This window comes from Aedes aegypti, chromosome 3 (assembly GCF_002204515.2).
Source record: "Aedes aegypti strain LVP_AGWG chromosome 3, AaegL5.0 Primary Assembly, whole genome shotgun sequence".
NCBI lineage: Eukaryota > Metazoa > Arthropoda > Insecta > Diptera > Culicidae > Aedes > Aedes aegypti.
In genome coordinates, this window is record NC_035109.1 from 276,177,954 (window position 1) to 276,200,990 (window position 23,037).

The 23,037-nt window shown below is 37.2% G+C and overlaps 1 protein-coding gene across 1 annotated transcript; it reads left to right on the top strand.

Moving 5' to 3' along the window:
- Window positions 1-2,099: 2,099 nt before the first annotated feature.
- On the top strand, window positions 2,100-18,072 carry LOC5571934 (spermine oxidase). Its single transcript, XM_021849257.1, has 5 exons — window positions 2,100-2,532; window positions 2,593-3,040; window positions 7,879-8,678; window positions 16,460-17,653; window positions 17,712-18,072. Exons 1-5 carry the CDS (start codon window positions 2,360-2,362, stop codon window positions 17,995-17,997), a joined length of 2,901 nt encoding a protein of 966 aa, XP_021704949.1. The 5' UTR covers window positions 2,100-2,359; the 3' UTR covers window positions 17,998-18,072.
- The last annotated feature ends 4,965 nt before the right edge of the window (window positions 18,073-23,037 follow it).

Sequence of the window (23,037 nt, forward strand, 5' to 3'; positions counted from 1 at the left end):
TTGGCCCGTCGGCCAAACACACCGATTTTAGCATTGGGCGTACATGTCATCTTGACTATGGTTTGGATCGAGATTTGATCAAAGTGTTACGTCTGTTTGTCTGTGGTTTTAGTCCATCAGCCATCAGCTGATATGACCGATATTGTGCAACTCTGTTTATATCTTAAGTTGGCTTAGCTTTGTTCACGACATGTCAAATTAATAACTGTGCAAAGTTGATTATAAAGATACATCATTCGATTCATTAATCAGAATTTTGCATAGTTAGTTCGATGATTATTTGATACAAACAAATTCCGATTTCTTAACTATCTATCGATATGTATGAATTCGAAGTTGATAACATATTGGTGGAATCAATCATGGCTAATTCGCGATGCTCATTCAAAGTTTGAACACAGACAAACAGACGTCACACTCTCATCACTGGCCATCGACCACCTTTTTAACGGTCGGTTCAAAAATATGGTAGGTGGCCGATTCACCACCCACAGCGCTCGCATCGTTTTTGTTCGTGTTTGACGTTTGCACACTACCGCCATCTGTTGGCCTATCGGCCAAACACACCGATTTTAGCATTGGGCGTACATGTCCTCGTGACTATTATTTTGATCGACATTTGTTCTAAGTGTTACGTCTGTTTGTCTGGAGCCCAGATAGCCGTAGCGGTAAACGCGTAGCTATGGACCTTTGCACGAGTTCACTAATTTGACGTTTAGGCGGTGCCGTATTCATTCGTTGCCATGGTCACGTAAATAACACGGCACCGCTCAAAAGTCAGATAGTGAACTCGTGCATCGGTCCATTCAGCAAGACCAAGCTGAGGGTCGTGGGTTCGAATCCCACTGGTCGAGGATCTTTTCGGCTTGGAAATTTTCTCGACTTTCCAGGGCATAGAGTATCTTCGTATCTGCCACACGATATACACATGCAAAAATGGTCATTGGCATAGTAAGTTCTCAGTTAATAACTGTGGAAGTGCTCATAAGAACACTAAGCTGAGAAGCAGGCTCTGTCCCAGTGGGGACGTAACGCCAGAAAGAAGAAGAAGTCTGTTTGTCTGTGGTTTGAATGTCAATAAACATGCATCAGCCATGTTATAGCAGTGGAAACGTTGTCCAGCCTAATTTGCATGAAGCATATGAGAAAAATTGATTTGAACTGATTCGATGCTATCCCCATGTTTTTTCACACAATACACCAAATACTACAATATTCTGAAGCTGATCTTACATAAGCAATGTACATGGTTTTAATCATGTATTGATCCCAAAAATTGTAGATAAAACGCTTAAATATATAAACATATGATTGCTTCATGAAAAATGGTCAGTAAAGGTAAGTTCAAAATCTAAAACAACATCTAAAATAATCTCTAATCCTATTGCACTTTCGAACATTTTTTTTTACTAGAACTAGCCCTCGTGTGTTAAAATACACTCAAATAAAGATATAAAAAAAAAAAAAAAAAAAATTTTTTTACTAAAGAGACAGTAATCTGTGGTGTATTTTATGTTCTGCTATATGTGATAACATAATATTTTTTACGTTTGATTGAAGTAAGATTTTGCTAAACCATTTATTAAGCATACTTATCTCACTATGTAGTATTTTTTTTCGTAGTTTGAGGGAAGTTTTTTTTGCCTAAAAGAGGTAAAAGTGAGCTTAGAGACCAGAATTATCCATAAACTGGCAATAATGTTCTTCCATGCAATATTCCACAAACGGAATCTTGCACGCAACTACACAAACACCCACACCTTACTGTCAGTATAAGCAAATGTTGGAATTCAGCCAATGAACGTATATATGCGCATGTCGTTGAATGCCGCCCGGTCTCTCAGCTGATCCCACTTTTGTAATCAAAAAATATTTGATGCTGACTGATTTAAGTCCTCTAAGTTGTCGAAATTGACGCTATCTTTATAAATTAAATAATTAAGTAAATTAATGATATTAACAAACGACTATACAAAAGTCACATGTTATATTTTCATTGATTTTATATCATCTGATTTCATTCTTTGGATCATTCATTCTACACATTATATTTATGTGTGAGTGTGCCACATATAAACTGAGTATTTGATAGATTGTCATTATTTTTACCTCATTGCAACACTGCGTACCTACTTCAAGACCCAGATAGTCGCAAAAGAAAACTTGCCATTCGCATTGCTGAATGACAATCTTGTTATTATCATTAAAATAAAATTCGTACTAGTAGTGATATCTGCGTATGAACAGCAATCGTACTTTAGTCCAGTATCAGTTTGACTGACTACGTACTACGCCATATCAGCCATAAACCTGGTTACATGCAATTTTAGAATAGTGAAAGCAATTGCAAATTGCAGTGATGAACCCCAGGATAATTGTGATAGGAGCTGGCGCAGCAGGGATAGCTGCAGCAACCCGTTTGATCGAAAAAGGATACAAGAATTTGACCATTCTGGAAGCAGAAGATCGTATCGGTGGACGTATTCATACAATTCCATTCGCTTCCAATGTGGTTGATTTAGGTGCTCAATGGTACGTAATGAAATTATTTAATCGTTGTGTAGAATGATAATCCGTGCACTTTAATTTCAGGTGTCACGGAGAGGTGAACAATGTATGCTACGAGCTGGGCTCAAAGTTGAATGTATTCGGTTCGAACAATTTTAAGTATGAGGACTTTGAACTGGTTATGTCAAATGGAGAGAAGGTTCCTCAGGAAAAAAGTCAAAAATTAATGAGTGCCATTTGGTCCATCCTGGCATCGCATCGTAATGAGCTGAGTCGTTACCGAGGTTCACTAGGTTCGTTTGTTTTGGAGAAGTTCCGCGCAGTCCTGAGCACTCCAGAGTACGCAGACGTAGACCACGAGACAGCTTTCCAATTTTTGGAATTCTTCCACAAATTTGAAAATTCTATAGAGGCCTCGGATAGTTGGTTCGATACATCAGGACCGGGCTACTTACACTACTGGGAGTGTGATGGAGACCATCTATTGAACTGGAAAGACAGAGGATACAAAACGGTGCTGGATCTACTTATGGTATGTTATAGTACTCCGACTAGTGATTTACAACAAAACTGTAACTCAATTATATCAGAATATGTAGCAAACAGCTAATTTTGACGATTATCGTTAACGACTCAATAGTTTTTCTGGATATAGATGTTTCCGGATCTGCAGTGTTAATAATTAGCTAACAGATGTGTTGTTGCTACGTCCGAAACGTCAGTCGAAGGAGAAATACACGTGTTAGCTAATTATTAAGATTGCAGTGCCGAAAACATCTATAGCTACCATATTTCGTTCTATTTTTGTTATAAGCACTCTCTTATAGTTATAACGACGAAGGCTGTATTAAATTTGTTTCAATTCGTTGAGCTACTTTTCCCCGAATGTCGGTTGCCCGAATGTCGTTTCTTCCGAATGGTCATAGCTTCACTGCCCATGTCAATGGGATTTCTTATATACATGGGACTGTTATACAATTATGGGCAGTTTCAGGTTGGCGAATTGATCGGTCATCTGATATGTACCCTTCTTAATTCGATTGGCGGTTCATTTGAGTTCCATTGTCGCGTCGTCAGTATCTTTTTTAATATATGTTTAGTAGAGAATGACCATATATCTCCTTGTTTTGATTGCTTACCGGTCTTTTTAGTTCACCACCCTGCCACTGAACACCATTCTTGCACCTTTCTGAACTGCATCACTTTTGGGGGAAACGAGTCATATGGGGAAATTGAATTCGGAGAAAAGGATCATTCGAGGAACTGGCGTTCGGGGAAATGACATTCGGAGAACGACATTCGGGGAATCACACAATCGTTTAATTGAAACATGATTTTAACACAATTAATTACTAAGAATTAGAGAGCCTGCATAAGCATGGCCTTTTCCCGAACGTCAGTTTCCCGATTGCCAATTCCCCGAACATCCCGTTTCTCAGAATAGTTTTTGGCACTCATAATTGCCACAATTTCGTATTTGTACCATTGACATATAATTAAAAAGCAATTACTTATGCATGGACAGTTTGGATTCATGTTTTCTATGTTAAGGAAACAGTTTAACTACCATCGAATACATGTCACTGAGATTACAAGTCCTTATTAAAATTATTATGGCTCATTCTAATGTGGTAATGAGTTAATCTCAGGACTGATAGCGATCGAGTTTCTTAAAAATACGAACTATAGAGATCTCATTTCTGAAATAAAAGACCAAACAGGAACTTAAAAGAGCCCAAATAAGAACCAGGAGACAAAAGCTTTCATGATTTTTTTTCTGAGTGTATTTTTGGTAAGTATTCATAACATTACGTTACGTATTACTGGTAGTAATTTTGGATGAGTTTTTTTTTCAGGAATTTAAGAATTCTTGGAATATTTCCACAAAAGAATGTCGTCTAAGATACCTTCAAGAATCTAGTCAGTTTTTTTTTAAGAACAACCTCAGAAATTACTCCAGAGATTACTTAAGATTGCCTCCAAAACCATTGCTTAGAGTTTTTCTCAGGGACACCTTTAAAAAATACTCTAGATATTCAAACTAAAATTCATCCAGAGTTATCAGCCAGACATCGCACGCGTCGGACGTTCTTCGTTGCCTCTCTCTCACTTTTCTCGATCGCAGTTCGTGGAAAATGTCCGGTACGCGGCCGAACACACTAGTGATAGATTTCAGTGTGCTCCCAGTTCGCCCTGAGGTGGCAAAAGTGCACTTGTTTTTGGAGAATGATAAAACTCCAATATGTGGACGTAGGGGCCCAGATAGCCGTAGCGGTAAACGCACAGCTATTCAGCAAGACCAAGCTGAGGGTCGTGGGTTCAAATCCCACCGGTCGAGGATCTTTTCGGGTTGGAAATTTTCTCGACTTCCCAGGGCATAGAGTATCTTCGTATCTGCCACACGATATACGCATGCAAAAATGGTCGTTGGCATAGTAAGCTCTCAGTTAATAACTGTGGAAGTGCTCATAAGAACACTAAGCTGAGAAGCAGGCTCTGTCCCAGTGGGGACGTAATGCCAGGAAGAAGAAGAAGATGTGGACGTAAAGAGTATACAGTTGCATCACGCACGCAACTGTGTACTGATTGAAATGAAATCAAAAGAAATTGTAACACGCTACCAATTAGAACATAATTGGAAGCGAACCATGCTTTCTAATAATGTAAAGTTTCGCATTCCGGTCTACGTTGATTGTGACGCAGTGACGGTCCGGGGTCATGACCTTCTACCATCGATGAGCCACGTCACCATCGCTGACCATATGCTGAAGTATGGAGAGGTGATCTCCATAAGAAATGAAAAATGGAAGCATTATTTTCCAGGAATTTCCAACGGAGTGCGGGTACTTAGAATGAACGTTCTTCGGCATATCCCTTCGTTCATTACCATCGAAAATGAACCCACAATGGTCACTTACAATGATCAACCAAAATCTGGCCAATCGTCCCATCCGGGCAAGTGTCCGGACCTAAACACTTCTGCTAATGGAATTTCATCAATGAGAATATATACCGAGGTGAGGAAGAAGACATTTAGTGTGCGTGACATCCGTGTACGGTGCAAAATGTTTCACTACTACAAGCGAGCGAGCTCCCATAAGAAGCCATGTAAATTAGTGACGTAGTTATTTTTGTTTACGTTTTTTCTCTTTACTAATACATAGCCTTTGCTTCTTCTTCCACACCTTAGTATATATTCTCATTGGAATTTCATCACCAAAATCCACCGACGGGTTGTTCACTCAGGATGATTTCCCGCCGATAACCAATAAGCTGCAAAAAACTTCATCTCCCGTTCTCGAACCAGCGAAAGCAAATTCAATACAGAGTCAGAATTAGGGCGAATGTGAACACTAATACATTGTCAGTAAAATCGGTTTGAAGTTCAGCGGATATAATTTCAATTCTATATTATGTTTCCGATCGATTTAATCGCATGATGCAATTTTGTGTGATCCATTACAATATTACTTTTGTAACAAACCATTTGATTTATTTTCTTATTATGAACAACATGTTAAAATAAATAAAAAAGCATCATGCGCCATTCATCAAAATTGAGGATTGTTGCGCCCCTCGGTTTTCGTCTCCTTCAGTTTGACAGCAGCGATTGCGCCTTTCTACCTCATCCTTCTGGTTTGACTATTATCAGCTTCGCCGTTTTGCTACGCTCTTTCACACGAACCTTCTTCACTATCGACCTTCTGCACACTCAGTTTTGAATGCGCCCTGCTGCCACACTCAATCGCAAATGCGCCCGGTTACTGCAGGGGGGAAGGTGGGCGAAATTGACAACAGAGTTCGTATCGAAAGAGAATATCAAATGCGCCTTTATGTTTTTCTCACTTATTTCGTGAAAAACGTTATTTTTAAGAAACAGTTGTGCATCATATGATTGTAGTTTATCAAATAAACTGTTAGGTGAATAAAACTCAATTTGTTTACATTTGTCAGTTAGGCCGTTGTTCTGGTACTGTATTGAAATCAATCAGAACAACAGAACGACAATGACGACAACAACGACGACGACTGGACCGATGAAGAAAGTGCTTCAAACTCATCCACTGAACAAAATTGGGCTACATACAAGCGAGGGCGATCGAGGCAGAATAACAAAGGGTGTAGAACGAAAAAGGCCTGTTCTGATCAGTGTTCCCCAAACACCGATCAAGTGGAAATACAGTTGAGGTCGAAATACGTGTATCTGTTAAAGGATACAAACTCTAGTGGAATTAAATGGTATAGTACTAAATCCGGTTTTTTCATCTACTTATAGGTATTCTACTAAACAGCTCGAAGATTTATTATCACTAAAGAGTTTAGTGATTCCTATTGCTTGAGATCTTTGTATTATTCATTGGAGCGTTCAATACTGGAATCCACGGCAACAGTCTGGAGTCCTACATCGCTTATTTGGATAAGACAAATCGAAGGTGTTAAGCGAAAATTTATAAGATTTGCGTTGAGGAGTTTACCGTGGAACAATCGATCTGATCTGCCTGCCTATCCTGATCGATGTCGACTTTTAGGTATAGACACTCTTGAGAAAAGGGAATTCGGAAAGTATTGCTAAAAATAATCTCTGATGAAACTTCTGCAAACATTCCTGATGAACTCTAGCGCAGATCTTCCTAACTTTAGTCTGGGAGGTTTTCCATAATAAGATGATTATTGAATAACATATTCAATTGAATCTCTGAATGAGTTCCTGCAGATTTCCTGTTCGGATCAGAATTCACTGGGTGGAGAAGAAAACATCGGCTTTAGAGATTGTTTTGGTTAAAAAAGCGACATTAGAGATCATCCGTTAAATAGATTAGCATTAAAATAGAGATCAAGTCTCTAAAAAGAGACTTGCTTCCAGCCCTGTCAAATAAGCTAATTGGCTTTCGAATAATCGTCATAGAGAGTTTTATTTAGAGTGCAATTTCAGAGATATCGACAGATAACTGTTGTATGCCTTTAGGAGTGTATATTGTTAAAAAAACGTGCTAGCTAAGTAATAAAATCTGTTTTAAACTTTGTTGTATTCCATTGGTCGGGACATTACAAAGCAGAAATAAGTAGGGTAGGCGTACCAGTTATGGACATAATGGTTCCCTATTTCGCCATACGTGATAACTTTCATGTCTTCAAATTTTGAAAATTTTTGTGTGTTGTAGTAGTTAAATTTAAGATAGATTTTGATGGTAAAACATTAAAAAAGATTTAAAATGTGAAGGTTATCAAAATTTCACATATGGCCAAATAGGGAACCACTATAGCCATAACTGATACACTTTCCCTAACTCAAATATGATCTGAGCTAAAAGTCTCTTCAATAAAGATAATAATAATAAGTAGCTCAAATAACTGTTTTTTTTTTCACAGAAACGCTTCCCTTCGCCATACACGGCCAACGCCATCAACATTGAAGACTTTACACATTTTAACAAAACCGTAGAGAACATTTGCTGGAACTCCGGTCCAGATAGCATAGCTTCGGTTCGATGTGCCGACAACAGCGTCTACGATGCGGATCACGTTATTTGTACAATGTCCTTGGGTGTCCTCAAGGAACGCTACCAAAGCCTTTTCTCACCAGAACTGCCAGCTATGAAGAAAAATGCCATCAAAGGTCTGTCCATAGGTACCGTGGATAAGCTGTATCTGGAGTTTGACAAACCTTTCTGGGCTGCCGGTTGGCACGGATTAAGTCTGCTGTGGGATCAAAACGACCTGGAAGAAATCCGCGCATCTCTCAACAGTTGGATGGAAGATGTTTTCGGCTTCTACGTAGTGGATTTCCAGCCTAATATACTTTGCGGTTGGATATCTGGTGCAAATGCTCGTCGAATGGAACGAACAAGCGACGATGAAGTTCGCAAGGCTTGCATGTTCTTGCTGAGAAAGTTCATGAAGGGCGTTGACATCCCGGAGCCGGTAGCGTTCAAACGTACCCAATGGTATTCGAATCCAAACTTTAGGGGATCGTATAGTTTCCGCTCGACGACAACGGACTTACTGAACACTTCGGCGGAACACTTGGCTCTTCCGTTGTCCAACGCGATTGGAATACCCGTGGTGCAATTTGCTGGTGAAGCTACGCATGATCATTACTACTCGACGGTACATGGCGCTATCGAGTCCGGATGGCGTGAGGCGGATAGACTTGTTGGACTGTACCAAAGGTATGTATGGATGAGTTTTGTATTGTGTTTGATATGTGTGTGAAAATGTTTAATCTTTGGTGTTTCAATGTAGTTTAGAACAGATTATGTTTTATTGAGAGCACTTCTGAAGATCGTTTCTTTAATTTATTTTCCTAACTTCAGTAAAGCATAGCATAACATAGATTGACTTTAATTTTTTTCCTAACTTCAGTAAACGAGACTTTCTGACTAACCTTTAATTCTTCTCTCCATGTATGTAGGAAATGGCAGGATTTTCCTAGGATCTCATTCATCCAACATTTTCATTCAAGTCTTCTTCAAGTAATTTTAAGTAATTTGATTCAGGGTGTCAATTCAAAATCGGTTTTCCAATTCTCGGATTTTCCCGGATGACAAAATGCGGTTATTTTTTTTATTAGAATATGGACAAATTCCGTTGAGTTGATCTAACTTATTTATGAACCAGTTTTGATTAAATTCATAAAATACTCAAAACGGTTTGAATTTCACAAGAGTTTTGGACAAAAAGATGATGAAATATTCTAAAGACCGTCCACCCCCTAGAATTTATAGGGAGTCTTGGAGTCATATAAACAAATTTTTGATCCATGCATCTAATCCAATTATTCTCTACCACATGCGGAAAATCCAGCCCATTACCTTTTAAGAATGCCTTTGGAATTATGCGTTAGACTGATGTGCCACATTGTGCACGTTGACGTTAGACTTGGCCCATGGCTGGTTCCTGGATAAATTCTTGATCTGGTGTAACTAATGCTGGATCCAAGAAAAGAGCTTTTTAAAAGAAACGATATCTTCAAATACAGTTTATTGTTCTCCTATGAAGCTGGTTAAAACTTTTCACGTAAATACAAGTTTGCATCTTCCAAACAATCTTCATCAGATTTCGTCAAAAATCTGACAAGGGGTATCTAAAGGACCTCATAAATTATTAATTTATCGAAGATATTGCCATCAAATTTCTTGAGGATCATTGAAAGAATTTACTACGAATCTACAGAAATCCATACTACAACATCTTGTCAGAGGTTTCATAAGAACTTTGTCATAGATCAAATACTAGATTAACTAGTTATCCAGACAAGACTTCATCAGGAATCATCAACAACCCCAGAAATCCGCCAAATCTAATGAATGTGTCTAGGATTTTCCCGGATTTCCCGGATTGATGGACACCCTGAATTTCTTTAATGTATCTAAATTTTCTCCCTAAGTTTATTCATAACATCATTCAAAGATTTCCTAAAAATATGTACCATGAGACTTGAATGTACTGGGATGACTTGAACCAGGAATTTCTCTATGGATACCTTCAGAAAGCCTTTCAGGGCTTTCTTCAGTGATTGCTTCAGGAATTCCTTCAGACATTTTTTCCAGAAATTTACCAATAAATTACACAAACATTTCATCAAGGTATTCTTTCAGGCATTTTTCCTAGATGAAAGTAGTCAAGAATATTTTCCAAAATATATTAAGGGAAATCCTCATGGAAGAAATCCGAGTTATTTTTAAATGAAATTCTGAACTGAACACCTGCGATTAACTTAGTGTGTTAGAAAGATAGGAAGTGTTAAGGGGGCAGGATCCGCCATCAATTTCAAAATTTTCAAAAGCAGTTTTTTCGTTCAAAATCAAGAAAATTTACATGAAAATGTGTTCACTGTATTCTGTTCTCCAACCGAAACACAGTGAACACATTTTCATCGAATAATGTTTAGTTTTGAACAGAAAATCTGCTTTTCAAGTTTCGATGATGACGATGATTACGATGACGGAGCGTTGATCGTTAAACGGTTCGAGATAAAAACGTGGTGGAATAATTATTATACAAAAAAAAAAACAAACAAAACCCGGGGTTCTATTATTTGCGAGTGGAATTTTTAAGAAAAATCGGAAAAATTCTAACGAATCGCAGAAACACTGGGATAATTGATGTAGAACTTCCAGATGAAGATCCTAAATGAACTTTTCAAAGAATCCATGGAAAACTTACTTAAAAAAAGCTTTGGAAGTCTACTGCAGTACTTCTTGAATAAAATATGAAATGCTGGTAAAATACCTTTAAAAAACTTCATGAGCAAGCTTCGGACAAATTTATTCAGAAATTCTGGAAGAATTTTGCAGACTTTCCTGGAGTTATTACTTGAAAAATTGGTGCATATTTTGACTTCAACTGTAAGGCCGTCTTCGGTGTCGTGTACTACACTCGACTTATTTTTAATCTGATGAAGAAACTCGACAGAAAAAAAACTCAACGAAACTCATATTAACAATATATGAAGAAATTGCTCTTGAAATACATCAGAAAAAATATTACAAATGCTCATAATAAATTCCTGAAGCTTATATTGGGATCCCATCCGTTATAGCTACGAATTCGTCAAGGAATTGCTTTTAGTATTCTGCTAGAAAACCATGTAGTTACCATAGCCAGGGATACTAGATGTTGCTATTTATCTTATAAACGAATTAATTAACCTATTACGCGTGGTAAAGATGGACAAATTATGGGTGAAATTATAAAAAAAATCCACGTGCTCGGCTGGGATTTGAACCCAGGACTCTTGTATGCTAGACGAACGCTTTACTAACTAAGCTACCGAGCCACTTGGTGACCTAATATCTGAGTTGGTTACAAGTTTAGAATTCAAATCCCTACAGACCACGTGGACCTTAATTAATTTAATAACCATGCGGATTAGATTACCGAAGAGCTCAATATAAGCGTCAATTTATATTAAAAACGAAGATAATGTATACACTTTTTGAGATAAAGAAAGACTTTCTCCTAAACTTTTCACAGTTATACCATCTCTAGCAGTCCAACTGACAAAACTCCTGAATAAGTTTCTTGAAGGAGTCCGGAATGAATATCAAGTGACATTGACATTTGAATAATGCTAATAGCATCCTTCTCCATGGATAACGTTATCGGAAAATATTTATTCTTAAGGCCATTTCTTAATTATTATCGGTTCGTCATAAATCCTGATACAAACTAAGTACATCACACATGGAACAATTTTATTAGCATTTTTTATGGCATTTAAGGGCACTAAAATGCCGACTAATTCTGCAAAAATAAATACCGTAATCCGGGGAAAATTGATCACTATTTTGCAACTTTTTGTTGTGTTATCATTCGGAATTCAAATATTGTTAAATAAATTTCGACAAAATCATTACTCCATTGATCTTTATCACTTTATATAATCGACTTTTCATTAAATATTATTTGACATACAATAAAAACAATATCAAAAAAAATTGATCACCATATAACAAAACATGTTTAAGAATAAAATATCCCTATCTACTAAATTTGGGTCTCCTGAATCAAAATTCTTACAAATTCTTCCTGAATCAAAATTCTTACAAAGATCAGTAGTCGAGAAGCTTGACCTCGGGGCTATATCACATATGTAATTGCTTGGCATCAAATGCAATTGTTGTTTGAAACACGACTGCGTTGATGACATTTGATAGCTGTTTTCTTCAATCATCATCCATCATTGAAAAAGCAAAGCTACTATGTTCAATTTTGTAACATGTCAGCAATTGCGCCATTTGGCAGCAGCTCTAAATGCAGGGAAATAAGGAATGTCGTATTTCCGACGATTTTCTACAATTTATCTGTAATTCGGATACAAAAATGATGTACTACAATAATGTTCAGAAATAACAAAGGAATGATACTACGGTTGAACTTTTATGATTAGGCATGCGGTTAAGAATCTTGTAGAACAAAAACTGTTGAGAAATGTATGTTTTACAGGTACTTTAATGAACAGAAATTAATTTTATGAGGTCAAAACCATCTCTAATCGGCATACAGTGTTCTCAAAAGTTGTAAAGTACTAATAATACGTTCAACGATTCTATACCATTACCCGGAATACCATTACCCGGAATGCAATTTACCGGAATACCACTTACCGGAATGTACCATTACCCGGAAAAACCATTTACCGGAATGTACCATTTACCGGAATGCACCATTACCCGGAAAGCCAAATTTCCCATTTTCGACGACCTTCTTCAGTACATTTGTGTACAATATTTATTCTCTTTCATTGATGCTGAGCACAAATTATGTCACGCTAACCATGGACATTCTTGCCTCGGTTTCCATAAACACTTTTTCAAAAGCCATCTTCAAACAGCTATGGACCAAATATGTTTTTCTTTATGCCGGCGTTACGACTTAACTAGGACAAAGCTATTCTAGTAGCATTTCTACAGTTAATAACTGAGAGCCTATGTCAATCGACCACTTTTACATTCGTTCATAGTTTGTACATACTTAAGTACTCCAGCTCTGAAATGTCGTCAAGTTTGCCAACCAGAAATAATTTTGAACCAGCGGTAATCAATACTACCAACCTCAGCTTGATCTTTCTGAATAGCCTCACTTTGCCGCAACGAGCATTACGATACCAAAATTTAATTGCACATGTCATTTATTTGCGATTAAATTAGAAATGAATCGCCTGATATGATGCAGAGCTACTTGGGCACTTCCATGATTCACTTTGACATGGGAGGGAGGTTTTTCTCGATAGAATTTTCTGATATTTTGCAAAAAGAAGCACTACAGTACGACGCACATTGTGGCCAAATATGAATTAAGTAGCTTTCGAAAAACCCCACTGCCGAAGCGAATCAAAAATGTCAAGAATAGGATCCGGCTACCTATAGATCGAAAAACTATGTCTTCAAATTTGGGCTATAAAACTAAACATTACAGGCAAGGATAAAGATAATGAATAGAATTTTTATATATATATATATGATGTCAAATATTAACGAGGTCAATATAAATCGAATAAATCGCCTATCAATTAAGGTAGGGTGCATTGGAGTAAATGGAACATCCCAGCATTTGAAAATGTTTGAATTTATGATAGTTTTCTTATCCCCTTCAGTTAAAACAGTTTAGAATCCAATTGAAATATTGCATCACAAAATAAAAAAAAAACTGTGCGGCATAGTGCAATTCTCATTTTAGCTTTAAAGCTCCCCCAAATCAACACGATTTTTAAGCGAATTCGACAAAAAATCGACGTGATTTCGTTGTTGAGTCGTTGCAAGCACTCTTATATGGAACCATCTAGACTAACACGACGAAAATCGCTGCGAAATTGCGTCGCTGTGGGTTAGACACGCTCATCAAACTGTGCATGCAGCGCATGTCGCTGTCGCCGTAAAAAAACGCCTTGATTTAGGGGAGTCTTTAGGTTTGAGGAAATCTAAAAAATCAAGACGAAACTAAGAGTGCCTTGGTGATCGAGAGTAGGGACACTTTACGCCATTGTGACGTCCATCTCTGGATTCCGAGATATTGAACCTCAATAGATCTACTTTTCCTTTGAATTTCCTTGATTGCGCTATTTTTCTACGAATGTCATAACTCTGAATGTCTGTACCCCGAATTCAGTATAATATACTAGAAAGAATAGTAAGCAATCATAAGAAGAAGGTATTTGGTCATTTTCGACTAAACACATTTTACTAAAAATGCCGAGATCGGTGGAACTCGAAAGAACCGCCAACCAAATAAAGAAGGGTGAATATCAGATGACCCCAAATGGGTTAATCTAGAAAAGGGATATACGAAGGATTTGCATTTGGTTGATTGACGTTTACAGAAACAACATTCAGTGAATTGACACTCGGCGAAAAGTAGCACAAGCAATCGTGTTAAAAATTCTAACCATTGCTTATTTATTAACATTTGGACACTTGAAGAACCTTCTAGACGGTCGAATGTCGAAAGTAAAGTTACATAGTTGTAGCCAAATTTAGCCAGTTCAGCCAAGACAAGCTGAAAGATAAGCTGAAAGAACAGCTTATTTTTAAAAGAAGGGTGAATCATCTATGAAATGCAAATATATGAAGATGGTTGCATTTCAACTGATCAAGTACGAAGTATCTTAGACTCCTCTTCAATGCTTATGTTTTTGAAGGAAGAACATCCCCTGTTCATTATCGTTGGTGATCATTTAAAATATTGCAAGTCAAAATACTGACCTGAAGTACCGTAAAACGGTTAAAAGGACGTTCATGAAAAAGGCGAGAAATAGAGAAGTAATTTTCCGGTAAATGGTTCTTCCGGGTAATGGTTTTCCGGTAAATGGTTCATTCCGGTAAATGGTTTTCCGGGTAATGGTCTTCCGGTAAATTGCATTCCGGGTAATGGTTTTCCGGGTAATGTCGGATAACCCGTTCAACTAGTGGTATTTATTTTGATTTTCCTTTTTCCAAATTCTCGTTAGAATTTTTGGAATGTAAAAAATAGCCGAAAAACACAAATTCGACTTGAGGCACCTCCTAATCTTCTCCAAACTGGATGAAAATTTGTCTGGTAGTTTGTTTTAGTATTGCAACTAGGACTAAGGGGTGACTGGTTGAATCCCATAAATTTTGATTTTTGTGAAACTGTCTAATGGATAGCATTCACAATAGAAAGATAAAAAATAAGTTTTATATCCTGCTCAAAAAGATATTTTCTCAGGAATCGATTGGTGATAGTTTCTCGAACGTGGGACAGTTCTAGGATAAGCTATGGTGCCCGTTTTGCCTCGATTACTTGGAGAGACTTGATTTTCATATTGTTTTGTGTAAAATTGTTTTATTGTGGAGAATCTTACCCATGAATTGCATCATTCCTAGTTCATTCAACAATGTTTTACAGAGAACATTATAAGAAGATGGAAATTCAGGGGATTATGGTGTCAAATGAAATATTTCTCAAATTTCTCAAAATTCTCTATTTTGCCCCAAACCCCCTAAAAACTATTTGTTTCGTAATTAATTGAACAAACATCTCTGAATTAAATTTATTATGTACTAAATTGTTTACTAGATAGGTGATACAATATAAAAAATCATAAAACATAGGATATTAAGGGGATCTTTTACACATTAAAAAAAAATCAAATAGAAAACCCAAAAATGAATCCATCAAGAAATTATCTGCAGTTTTTTTTCCTATTGAAATAAATCACTCAGGATTAAATTAGTTACACAATCATTACTGTAGAAATTTGTGAGAATTAAATTGAACGCTAGAGTTTGTCAATTTTTTTGGAAGGGTTCGGGAGTTTTTACTTAATTTGGGATCTGCAATACTTAATTTCAAAATCTGTAAAAATGAAGGTCAGTATAATCTTAAGAATAACTGCACACCTGTTTGATAGCAATCATTGTGATTGTTCCATCGATTCCGATAAATTGAGAAACGATTTTCAGAACGTATCAAAATCATAACACGTAGAATTGTAGTAGTTGCGTGGTATCCTAATATCCTCAGTTTATCACATAGTGAAAACAAAAAAGTCGTCATTATCTGCATGCATTTATGTTTCCTACAATTGTATATTTTCTCTATTTTTCTTTCATTTACACAGGAAAGCACATCTCTAAGACAAACCGTGTTCCTACTTAATTGCTATATATGAGATCCCTGTTTTTGGTTGTGTTTCGATAATTACTTTTACGTATATTACTAGTTACTTTTAAAACAAGACTCCAGACTGCATTCCTGCTTCCATTAAAGATGTTCGTTTTTAAATGATAGATGTAAGCTTAGTTTGCCAAGGTGCCAATAAAATCAACCAAGTAAGCTATTTTTACCATAAAATGCAATGCTCTCAAGCGACCGAGACCTTTTTTTTTGCCAAATCAGAAACAAAGAATTCCTTGTTATGCGCTCAAGATCCCTTCGAAGACACATACATATATCTAATAATGGAAGAATTTATTCTCTCCGTCGGCAGCCCGTTCCAGCGCCAAGTGGACGCAGATGTGGATGTATTGATCCTGGGCGCAGGAATAGCTGGACTAGGTGCTGCAAAAGCCCTTCTCGAATCAGGGAAAAGTTTTATCCTACTCGAAGCGCAGTCTGAAGCGGGTGGAAGGATAAGAACGATCGCTATGGAATCCCTTGGAAACGCATGCCATCGATCTGGAAAGGCCGCGGTGGATGCTGGAGCGCAGTGGCTGCATGGGAAGCGGAACGAGCTGTATCAGATTGCGGAGGAGAATGACTTGCTACATGAGGAGCTTTCCGAGGAAGGCTTGGGCGAATACGTTAGAGATGATGGGCGTAAGCTGGACAGTTTTTTCGTGAAAAAAGTGGACTTCTTGATTGGACAAATTTTGGAAGACTGTGAAGAATTCGCTCAACAAGAATCTGAGAATTTTCCTGCTTCGGTAGAAGTGTTTCTAAGAGAAGAGTTCAGCAAAAGATTGGATCCGAACTTGACCTCTGATGAGAAAGAAATGGCTTACCAACTGCTAGAGTGGCACATACGATTCCAAGTGATAGATAACTCTTGTCTGAGTATGACGGACGTATCCGCCAAACTGTGGGGCAGTTATTCCTTCAATGGGGAAAGCTGCCAGGCTCATATAAATACGAAGTATGGATTCCAAGCCTTAGTTAATTGCCTGATCGACAAAATAGGGTCGGATAGAATATTTTACAAAAAAGAAGTCACCGAAATACGGTGGAAAGATCAGGATAATCGTATCCTTGTTAGATGTGCAGACGAAACCAGTTACAGTTGCAAACATCTCATAGTAACTTTCTCACTAGGAGTGCTGAAGGCAACGCTGAATCGCCTTTTCCAGCCCGCTCTTCCCAAACCCTACCGGAGATCGATTCGGAATATAGGATTCGGCACGATTGATAAAATATTCCTACAATTTGAGAATGCGTGGTGGGAAGATGCGGAAGGTTTTCAATTGATCTGGAGAGATAATCTTGAGAAAGGAGCTCATTGGACCAGGTTCATTTCCGGTTTTGACATAGTCAGTCCAGGACCGGCAAATACTTTGTTGGGATGGATCGGTAGCTGGGGAGCTCTAGAAATGGAAAAGTTGTCCGATGCCCAGATCGTGGATGATTGTGTATTCCTGTTAGAGAAGTTTACCAGACGAAAAGTTCCCCAGCCGATTCGTTACTTTTGGTAAGAAATCTTGTAGCAAAAGATGTTAATAAAATGCTAAAATGATTTCCTATTTCAGTTCCCGTTGGAATTCGAATCCCTTCGTTCGGGGATCGTACAGTTACACTTCCGTAAACTGTGATTATGAACCAACGTTCCTGAAAGCCTTGCAGGAAACGCTCGTGTGCAACCAGTACAACCCTTTGACGGGGGAAATGGAAATAAATCAAGATCATATCTGCCAGCCCGCATTATCATCGTCTCCGACCATACATTTCGCTGGGGAGGCGTGTCACGAAAAGTACTTCTCCACCGTTCACGGTGCTTTCCTATCCGGAATGGAACAAGCTCAAAAGCTCGTCTAGTCTTTTGTGCAATATTTTAAAATCATTATTTTGTTGATTCTTAAATTTTATCGAATAAAGAGCTTTTGAAAACTACAGGGTGTCCGTATATTATCCGAACAACAAAATATGGTAATAGTAGTTTACGGAACAAGTTGCAGAATGATGATTTTTACAGCACGAGTCGTAAATTTATCTTACGAGGCTTGCCGAGTAGGATAATTACGACGAGTGCTGTAAAAATCGAGTTCTGCACCGAGTTACGCACAACATTTTTTGCAATTTCTTAGAAGACCACTTGAGGATATCAGAAATTATATCAGAATGCATTCACCATTATTTTACAATTTCTGAGAAATTGTTGTATTATGATTTATTACGCAACTCGAAACAGTTGCGTAATGAGAAAGCGTTGCGTAATGAATCATTACAGCACTGGTTTCAGTTAGGTAATGACTATTCCCGCACTGCATACTTCAGTGCAGGAAAGTAGGCCGTTCCATGACAGATTGGCGTGATGAAAAACAGCCTATTACGATGAGAAATTGCAAAATAGTAGTTTACGGAACAAGTTGCAGAATGATGATTTTTACAGCACGAGTCGTAAATTTATCTTACGAGGCTTGCCGAGTAGGATAATTACGACGAGTGCTGTAAAAATCGAGTTCTGCACCGAGTTACGCACAACATTTTTTGCAATTTCTTAGAAGACCACTTGAGGATATCAGAAATTATATCAGAATGCATTCACCATTATTTTACAATTTCTGAGAAATTGTTGTATTATGATTTATTACGCAACTCGAAACAGTTGCGTAATGAGAAAGCGTTGCGTAATGAATCATTACAGCACTGGTTTCAGTTAGGTAATGACTATTCCCGCACTGCATACTTCAGTGCAGGAAAGTAGGCCGTTCCATGACAGATTGGCGTGATGAAAAACAGCCTATTACGATGAGAAATTGCAAAATAGTAGTTTACGGAACAAGTTGCAGAATGATGATTTTTACAGCACGAGTCGTAAATTTATCTTACGAGGCTTGCCGAGTAGGATAATTACGACGAGTGCTGTAAAAATCGAGTTCTGCACCGAGTTACGCACAACATTTTTTGCAATTTCTTAGAAGACCACTTGAGGATATCAGAAATTATATCAGAATGCATTCACCATTATTTTACAATTTCTGAGAAATTGTTGTATTATGATTTATTACGCAACTCGAAACAGTTGCGTAATGAGAAAGCGTTGCGTAATGAATCATTACAGCACTGGTTTCAGTTAGGTAATGACTATTCCCGCACTGCATACTTCAGTGCAGGAAAGTAGGCCGTTCCATGACAGATTGGCGTGATGAAAAACAGCCTATTACGATGAGAAATTGCAAAAAGAATATTTCTTGTTGAAAACAAAAAAAAATGTACAGCTATTTTTTTAATGCATATACTGCCCATAAACGCATGTCAGTCCCATGTTTGCTGGATTTCCTATTCACATGGGACAATTATGCGTTTATGGGCAGTATAGGTAGGTACATGTTAAAAAAATAGGATTTTAATATTTTTCAAATTATTGCTTCGTTCTCAGCACAATCAAGTTTGCGGGGATGCTATGCCCGAGGACCGCTATCCGTTCTAGAAACATTTTCTGCCTTAATTCTGGAATAGATCAATCCTTGCATAGCTCTACACCTATTTAACAATGAGATTCAATTACACCCGATTCTGTTTCTACACATTTTTTTTACACGGCCATGCAAAAAAAAATTCCATACATTTTTTTTCGCCAAAACTTAATTTTTGCATGAAACGTCCAGTAAATAATGGAGTTACCATAAAGTACCCATTTTTCGGGCACGCTCCTAATTTCGCTCGCTGACATTATAAACATATTTTGCGAAATAAATTATTCCTGGTTAGTATTTTGAATAATTCTACTTCAGACATAGTTACATAACATGCAATCATATAGTCACATATATTCTAATATGTAGCAACAAAAAAACGAAATGGCAGTGAGCAAAATTAGGAGTATACGCGAAATATGGTAGCATCACGGTACCGTCGTCGGGGTGAGAATAGGTCAAAAAAGGATATGTACGAATTATTTTTTGAATAACTATCGCAATTTAACTCCAAACTTCAAAATTGTTGTGGATGTACTTTGATGGTACATTAACAATTGTCCAAAAAAAAAATAGAGAAAAATATGTATTCACTACGGCACTACAAGTGAATGAGAAATAACCCAATCTCACCCCATAGAATGGGTGACATTGGGTCACTACTGTAATTGAAATAAATTGTTTTTGAGAATATGGTTGCAAATCCATTCACAGCTGAAAAATATTGATGATGCAAACAAGACGAACAGACATCTAAGATGTTTCACAAGTATGATAACCCATTTAAAGTATGATAATACCAAAAAAATAAAGAAGAGCTATGAGAAACAAATATGTTACCCCAGCATTTATCGTCAAGTTTACATAAATTTTCTTGTGTTTTTTTTTCCTTCAAATCGTCTTCAAAGTCTCAACCCCATTGTCATAAAGCCCATTTAGTTTCCCCAAAGGTATTTTATACCTTTGCAAATAGTTAAACTTCGGTGCGATATTCCATGAACAAAAGATTTTAGGCAGTTGCTGACTTCATAATCTCGGTATTTCAGCGATCTAACACATTTGTACTTCCTTGAGATGTTTCTATGATATGAAAATACTAATAAATAATTATATATGAAAAAAATATCCAGTTGATAAAATTTTACAATGTCGCTGTGCACGAAAAACGGTTTATCACTTTCAAATTGCAAGCTGAAAAGTGATCATTGTTGCCAAAACGAATGACGGGCTGCTTAGCCTTAATGATGAAAGAGTACATACGGCACCGTAGAAGGACACAAATGTAGACTTGTGATTTCATTCACAATCGTTCTTGCATGACCCAATCTCACGCCCATTTTTAAAGTTTTAAACACCGTACCAAACAAAACGATTTTTTGTGAAAAAATCAAATAGATGCTGGATAATACGAGTGAAGTGAAAGGACTTTCAACCTTCTACTAATATAACAATAGAGATTAAAGTAAATTTTATGTTGTAAATTTTCTTCAGTTTCAACATACAAGTTTGTTGATATATTAAACAAAAACTACTACTACTAAAAATGTATATTGTGATTGATTATGTTTAAAATATGTTCTCCAACATATGAATTATTAATTTTATTAATCAGCTTTATCAGCTGAAATATCTCATAAATCATATTTTTCCGTTTTTACCCAATCTCACCCCCTAGACCCATTGTCACCCCCTGGGAGGGAGAAACCAATACAAAATTTCTGTACGTCATAGTGAGCCGGGATTCCGCTATCACAAACTGTCACTGTGAGCCCAGATCTCAAACATTGGACTAACATGGAAGAAGCGCGTAACTGATTAAAACACATTTTCGCATTTCATCAAAAGTGACAAAAATCGAATGAAAATCAATTCATGCACACAATGTAAGTAATGTCACGTGAGTACCTTTCAATCTGATTGAATATAAAGCATTGAAAAACGCATCGTTTTACTTTTTCCAATGAAAATGAATATTTAGTGCATAGAAAACTGTGGCCCTTTTTCCATGTTTGTCAGGAAAGTTCGAAAGTACACAACAAAAGAAAACTAGCGATTTTCCCCAAGCCTGCCTTGATTGTTGTTGGCAAGCTGGAGTTATCTTGCAGTTCAAACAAACGTTGTTCTATATTTCGTGTGTAGAAACTGTGCCTCCCTCCTAGGTCACCACCATCGACGGTGCTTTTTTGCACGGTTTTTGAAATTTTGAACTGGAAACTCTTTTTGTAAGGTACGCATCCCCCGTGCAAATACAGAATCGGGTATATGTATTCGAATTATTCAAATGTCAATTATTTCAATCAGCATTGTTTTTTTTTTCATAAAGGCTTATCTGCATTCATCGATTTCTCTTCATCATTGTTCTCTTTGCGTTATTGCAGAAAACTTATTATCTTTTCGTGTGCTGTAGTATGAAAAATTACTATATCGTGCTTCATTGACAAGAAGTAGTTGCGAAAAGAGGATCGATAAAGAGATATTGATTATTTTGGAGCCTACGCATAGTCCAACCACATAGGGTGACCATGTCGTGGAGATTCAAAATCAGGACATATTGCAATTTTCCTGACGTCAATTTCTGACGATGAGCACAGGTAATGTACGATTTAAAGAATATAATTTTTAGCGCGTTAAGCTCATAAATTCTTAAATATACATAAGAAAACAATCTACAGATTTTGAGAAGACACTAAGGGTGTTTTGACTTTTGATTTTGCTAGGTATCTGACGAATGTTGTTTCACGGTTATTGTTTGAAGTCTACCAAAAACCACAAAAGGAATCCTCTTGGCCGCTTAAAATTACATCAAGCATCTCGTCAGAAATTTAACAACAGGAATCCTTTAAGAAACGAAATCACGGAAAATAGGTACGTCCATTTATCATAACTTACAAAATGAAGAAACGGGTACTTTAATTTGTATACACTTGTAGTCCGTTCAAAAGAAAGCTGCTTTTCTAGTTTTGGCAAATGACCGATTCTAAATAGATCTCTAACTTAATCCCCTAAAATGGTAATTTTAACCGCACAGTTTGTCATAAATTGAAAATGCTGAATTCGGAACCATGCCGGAAATATTCCGGATTGTATTGGGGACACGAGGGTGCCAAAATTGGGAAATGTGATTATTTTTTTATTTATTGCAGTTACAACACTGAAGTTTTTATGTAATATATAAGATAATGGTCTATTGTCAACATTTCAACATAATTCGAATAAGTGAACCGTTCCGGAACATGGTAGCCGGTTCCGCCAGGGCCAGTTTGGGGACATTTCCGTTTCATGTCCAAAACATACCGTGCGACGTCTCAATCTTCATGAATTCGGGAGAACATGTCAATAAAAGAAGAAAAACCCCGGTACAAACAGATGTGGCCACTTCAGATCTCCTGGCACAGGTTCCACGAGGGCCTCTTAGGGGATATTTCCGTTTTATGTCCAA